Consider the following 6411-nt stretch of genomic DNA (forward strand, 5'->3'; position numbering starts at 1 on the left):
ACGACAGCTAATTTCCTTGTTGCCGCTTGCACAATCAGAGCTGGTGGATCACCGCAACTCGGTGACGCCGTCTCTCCGGAGACCGGTGCCGAGGCGCCACCCAAAGAGGCAGGTAAATTGTCCTCCTTATGAGGACCACATGCTGCATGTGTCCGATTATTCCCACTTGAAAGCTGGCCGTAAAGAGTGCGCTCGACGACGGTGATGTCGATGAAAATGACGACGATGATGAGAAAGATGTTACGCGCCGCGACTCCCTTTCTGTACACTTCCACTTCCTACCGCCAGCACTGCCGACAAGAAGGAGGAAGTGGATGAACAGCCAGTTCCAGCAAATGAAAATTTTAAACGGACTAGCTGTTTGCTGATACCCTGGACTCTGTGACTGTGTGCTCCAACTGAGACTAATTGCCGGTATGGATTCATCCCAGTCAAGCTTAACCTTGGTGATAGTTGGGGCTAATAATCCAAGTGGATCACGGAAAAATGAGTTGCTGTCCGGGTTTAAAAAATGGCTGCTCGCCTCATTATCCTCCTTTTTGAAAAGTGATTGTTGTGAGAATCTGAGCCACTTCTCTTTAATGTCTGAATTGACTTAGGACCTCGAGACTGAGTGCTGGGTTCTTGAATCGAGAAAACTAAAGTTGATCGCGTAGAGGCTCCTACCATTAATCTTGCCGAGACGATCCAGCCAAGTCTGGTTTTCGCAGGGTGGGCAAATGGTTTCTAATCGAATTTGTCCAATGCAAAGCAACTCAAAGAATAAACTATACTCCAATAAGTATGTCAATGCTGACTTTTGCAGAAGTGATGGTCGGCGAGCTCGAGATTTCTGCGATCTTCCACTCAGATGAGTTCAGGTCGAACTGTGGGTGATAATCGGTGATTAACCGAGTAACGACAGCTACGAGGGACGTGTTGTACTTGGCATCAGCGGATAGTGCGAAAATGCGGTACCCACTTATCTGATGCACAGAGAGGACTCGCCATCCCTGTATAGAGATGGTTGGATCGATGGTTGGGTTGCAGTTGATTTGCGAAACGAGAGGTGACGAAGTTGATTTGAGAGGCCGAGTCAAGTTTGTTACAGCATCCTGCCACGCGCCCACTCTAACGCCCACAAATCACGGAAAAGTACAAATCTTGGAATGTCAGAACTATTAAAAGCTAGAAAATTGAGATTAAGTATGTATAATCTTGAGATGCCAGCGCATTTATGGTGGTAACATTATCCGGCCACCTTTCCACTGTTACGCCTAACAAAGCGAGCACCAACTCTAAAAAGCCCACAAATCGCGGAAAACTAAAGCATCACAAATATTATAGTGTATGTCTTCGTTTGACTTTGCATAACATATTTTTGTCAATATCTATCGACTTACCAAAGATTTTTAAATCGGAACACTATTTCGCTATTTATGAAGAAATGCAGGTTGTAGCGTCTCACATGGGCAGTGGCGTCACTATCAGTTACTCAACACGCTTTCTCTGACAATAGGACGCACTTTGTGATCTATTTTTATACCCGATACTCATAGAGTAAAAGGGGGTATACTAGATTCGTTAAAAGTATGTAACAGGTAGAAGAAAGCGTTTTCGACCCTATAAAGTAGATCTATTCTTAATCCAGTATCAATAGCGAAGTCGATTAAGCCGTGACCGACCGTCTGTTCATATGAATGTCGAGATCTCAGAAAGAGTTGACATTAAGCAGGCGAATTCTTAAGGTCCCTACACAGCGCAAGTTTGTTACGAGTACCTGCCACCAACTCTAACGCCCACAAATCCAGGGAAAACTAAAATCTTTGGAATCTCAGGAACTATTAAAGAAAGTTGAGATTAAGTATGTGTAGTCTTGAGATTCCAGCGCAGAGGGTTTTGTATTTTGTAGATGACTATAAGTTATAGAAATTCAGAACGTTCTATTACTTAAGCATGTCGATTTTATGATTTCCCAAATGTGAACAGTTTTCCCATCTGCTACTCGCACCCGAATGCCCACAAAATCTGAAAAACCATACTTTCAAAAATACCAGGAACCGATGCTGGAAAAGATGCCATTGCACCTCGTCATCAGTTTTCATCCGGCCACGCCCACTTTAACACCCACAATCCGTGCAAAACTGTGACATCCATAATATTACAGTGTATGTCTTCGATTGACTTTGTATAACATATTTTTATCAATATCTATCGACTTAACAAAGATTTTTAAATCGGAATACTATTTCGCTATTTATGAAGAAATGTAGGTTGTAAGGCCTCACATGGGCAGTGATGTCACTAGCAGTTACTTAACATGCTTTCTCTGACAATAGGAGGCACTTTGAATTTCCACTAGCTATTTTTATACCAGTTACTCGTAGAGTGAAAGGGTATACTAGATTCGTTGGAAAGTATGTAACAGGTAGAAGGAAGCGTTTACGACTCTATAAAGTATATATATTCTTGATCAGGATCAATAGCGAGAGTCGGTCCGTCCGTCTGTCCGTATGAACGCGCTAAGATCTTAGGAACTATAAGACATACAAAGTTGAGATTAAGAATAACGATTCTTGAGGTTCATACGCAGCGCAAGTTTCTTTCAGAATCCTGCCACTCTAACGCCCACAAGTACAGAAAAACTAAAATCTTTGGAATCTCAAGAACTATTAAAGCTAGAAAGTTTAGATTAAGTATGTATAATCTTGAGATGCCAACGCATCTTATGGTGATACCGCTATCCGGTCCCACCCAATTTTACTCCCACCAAGCTTAAAAGATGGTTTTCGCATTTTCTAGAAAAGCTTATATCTCGGTAACTATAAGTGATAGAAAGGTCGGATTAAACATGTAGGTTTTTAAGATGCTCCCAATTGTATAACATCTTTTTTGTTAATATCTATCGATTTACTAAAGATTTTCAAATCGGTGCAATATTTGCTATATATGAAGATATATAGGATATAAGGCATCACATGGACAGAGACGTCATAATCATTTAGTTAACATCCTCTTTTACAAAATGTGGCGCTTTGTCTTATTCAACTCGGAACTCGACTAAAGCGTTTTCTCGTTTTGAAATATTTTTCGCTAATTTCAATTGTTAATTACGCATATTTCATTGTTTTCGGTTCGGTAAAGAGAGTCAGAAAACGACCCTATTCTTAATTAAATTGCAATTCGATGCATTGCAGCTTCCTTCTTCGGCAGCGGCGTCTGCGAGCCTCAAGAGCTCTGCTATTACCATCGCAGCTTCGGAAATGCTGCACTCAGGTGCAAATTTCTTTGCACGTTTAAGTCCAACCAAACATTCTACTAGAAATTTGACATTATATCAACATCTCACACCACAGATTCCTCATAGATTCGTCCACAAAACCTGAAAAACCATACTTGCAAAAATACCAGGAACCGATGCTGGAAGAGATCCCATTGCACCTCGCCACCAGTTTTCATCCGGCCACGCCCACTATATTATTTGCTATATATGTATGAAGATATATAGGATATAAGGCATCACATGGACAAAGACGTCATAATCATTTAGTTAACATCCTCTTTTACAAAATGTGGCGCTTTGTCCTGTTCAACTCGGAACACGACTAAAGCGTTTTCTCGTTTTGAAATATTTTTCGCTAATTTTAATTGTTAATTACGAATATTTCATTTTCATCATCTCACACCACAGATTCCTCATAGATTCGGCCTCTGAGTTCTCAACCATGCCCCGCTCACGAGCTATGCAAAATATCAAACAAAGATATCTTTCTTTATATGCGACAAACGGAACCGTCATTAACACCTACGGCAGATTGGTGGTTGACCTAAATATTCGCACGCAAAATATAACTGTGCCCACTAATGGCAAATACAAATTACGAATCCTATTTTAAGAATATCCTATTTCATTTCTATATATTATCGTCCATGCTGCTGTCTGTTTTAAAGAAAAGCCGAAATTTTTGATTTTGTGTGTTTTATTTTTGCAGTGACGTGCTTATGTTTCACCAGCAAGAAAGAACGAATGTGAGATGAGCCTAGAGATCAGCGACTTATCTCGGCCTATCTGCATGAAAAACAATTCAGCATTTATATTGTTGTTGTCAGGGATGCTGACCAAATAGAAAACAGTGATTTTAATTTTAGCCAAGTGAATATTAATATTCTCTGTTGAGCATGGACATGGCTTTATCGACTTCGCTATTGATACTGATCAATAATATATGATAGGAATAGAATATATTTATAGCGTCGGAAAAGCTTCTTTCTAACTGTTACATATCTTTCAACGAATCTAGTATACCCTTTTACGCTACGAGTAAAGGGTAGGGTGGGAGGTCAGTTGAGCAAAAGCGACGAACCGCTAGTTAGCGGTAGTTACACTGTAGATAAGGTATAGATCTATCTCATATAGCTACTATGAGTAGATATCAGATATCAGTAGATATCAGATCAGTAGATATCAGATATCAGTAGATATCAGATATCAGTAGATATCAGATATCAGTAGATATCAGATATCAGTAGATATCAGATATCAGTAGATATCAGATATCAGTAGATATCAGATATCAGTAGATATCAGATATCAGTAGATATCAGATATCAGTAGATATCAGATATCAGTAGATATCAGATATCAGTAGATATCAGATATCAGTAGATATCAGATATCAGTAGATATCAGATATCAGTAGATATCAGATATCAGTAGATATCAGACATCAGTAGATACTATCAGATATCAGCGTTTTTTCAGTCAGACTCCTCAGTTTTTTGTGGCTCGTTAGAATTATAGTATACATTGGCGGCTGCTGAAGCATAGTTGAGCTAGGGCTAGCATCTCTAGTGGTTCGTTTTCAATGCTTAGTTTCAGCTGTTTAGAAGGGGCGAAATGGCATTAAGCTTGCGTCTCTCACGGTCACTTGGATCAGCATGGCTAATCCCAACATTCTATCTTGTATAATTCCGGAGACCTTTGCGCTCATACGGACACAAGTATGGCCGTTAATAAGTTGACAATTTATGCACTATAGGGTCGAATATCGGTTCCATCTATATTTCAAATGCTTTTCAAAAAATAAATTATATATTCTACGGTTAAGCGATGAATAACTTCTTGGTATAACCACTTATTGATTTTATTTCTGAGAATTTTAAACCATAATTTTTATATTTGTTTTATTTATAGATTTGCGATTTTGGATTGGCTCGCATTGCAGATCCCGAACACGACCATACTGGATTTCTAACAGAATACGTTGCTACTCGGTGGTATAGGGCACCAGAAATTATGCTGAACTCGAAGGGATACACCAAATCAATCGATATCTGGTCCGTTGGATGCATTTTAGCTGAAATGTTAAGTAATAGACCTATATTCCCTGGAAAACATTATCTGGACCAACTGAACCATATTCTGGGTGTACTGGGTTCACCTTCCCGTGATGATTTGGAATGCATTATAAATGAAAAAGCAAGTCAAACTCTTTTCTTTAAATTAAATTTCGGTAATATAAAATATGGACTTTAGGCTCGAAACTATTTGGAATCATTGCCTTTTAAACCAAATGTTCCCTGGTCGAGACTTTTTCCAAATGCTGATACGTTAGCATTAGACCTTCTCGGAAAAATGTTGACCTTTAACCCGCACAAACGAATTCCTGTCGAAGAAGCCCTTGCACATCCGTATTTGGAGCAGTATTATGATCCTGGAGATGAGGTATGAAATATAACCTATAAACCATCAAAGTAAATGCATTTAAAAAAACATTCTTAAATAATTTTTTGTACCTATACAAACCAAAAAAGCTCTAATTAAAATACTTTAAAAAACAAATTTCTGGTTCTAGCATATTTCGTAAGACCCAGGGAAAAAGGTTTTAGTCGGGGGGCGCCTCTTAATTTGCTTTGACGCGCGTATTGAGGGTCATCCGAGTGTGCCTGTATGACCTCAGCAAGTTTTTTGTCTATGACTGAGTGGAAAGATTTATTATATCTGGCAGTAATATTAATTCTACCGTATTAATTATGCCTTTGGCGATTTTTAGCTTAAGTTATCAAGCTCTATTAGCGTGCTATGAAAGCGCTCCGCTTGTCCATTGGAGACACTGTGGAGGGGCGGCGCATTCGATATGTTGACCCCAAAATGTCCAGCGAGTTCAGTGATAGTTAAATGTCGCAGTACATGGCTTTGGCTTTAGAGGAAAAATTCAAGAGTTGTAACATGGGTGATTTTAGATCCTCTATGGTTTTAGACGGAATCGGCTGCACCACAGCAAATTTGAAAAATTTTCGATACAGGAGAGGAAGTACTTTTTGTTCGTGGAGACCAATATGTAATTTTATCCTGACATGGGCCGGGATTGGTGTTTCGGCTAGCTCCTGTATTTTCGAATGCCTGACGTATTTCGCTTTGGCACTTGTTTT

The 6411-nt window shown here is 39.3% G+C and overlaps 1 protein-coding gene across 1 annotated transcript; it reads left to right on the plus strand.

The window, feature by feature from the left end:
- Window positions 1-5074: 5074 nt before the first annotated feature.
- Window positions 5075-5790, plus strand: LOC108104240 (mitogen-activated protein kinase ERK-A). The gene is made up of 3 exons (XM_017210190.2): window positions 5075-5104; window positions 5174-5458; window positions 5516-5790. Exons 1-3 carry the CDS (start codon window positions 5090-5092, stop codon window positions 5708-5710), a joined length of 495 nt encoding a protein of 164 aa, XP_017065679.1. The 5' UTR covers window positions 5075-5089; the 3' UTR covers window positions 5711-5790.
- The last annotated feature ends 621 nt before the right edge of the window (window positions 5791-6411 follow it).

This window comes from Drosophila eugracilis, unplaced genomic scaffold, assembly GCF_018153835.1.
Source record: "Drosophila eugracilis isolate 14026-0451.02 unplaced genomic scaffold, ASM1815383v1 contig_741, whole genome shotgun sequence".
Lineage (NCBI taxonomy): Eukaryota > Metazoa > Arthropoda > Insecta > Diptera > Drosophilidae > Drosophila > Drosophila eugracilis.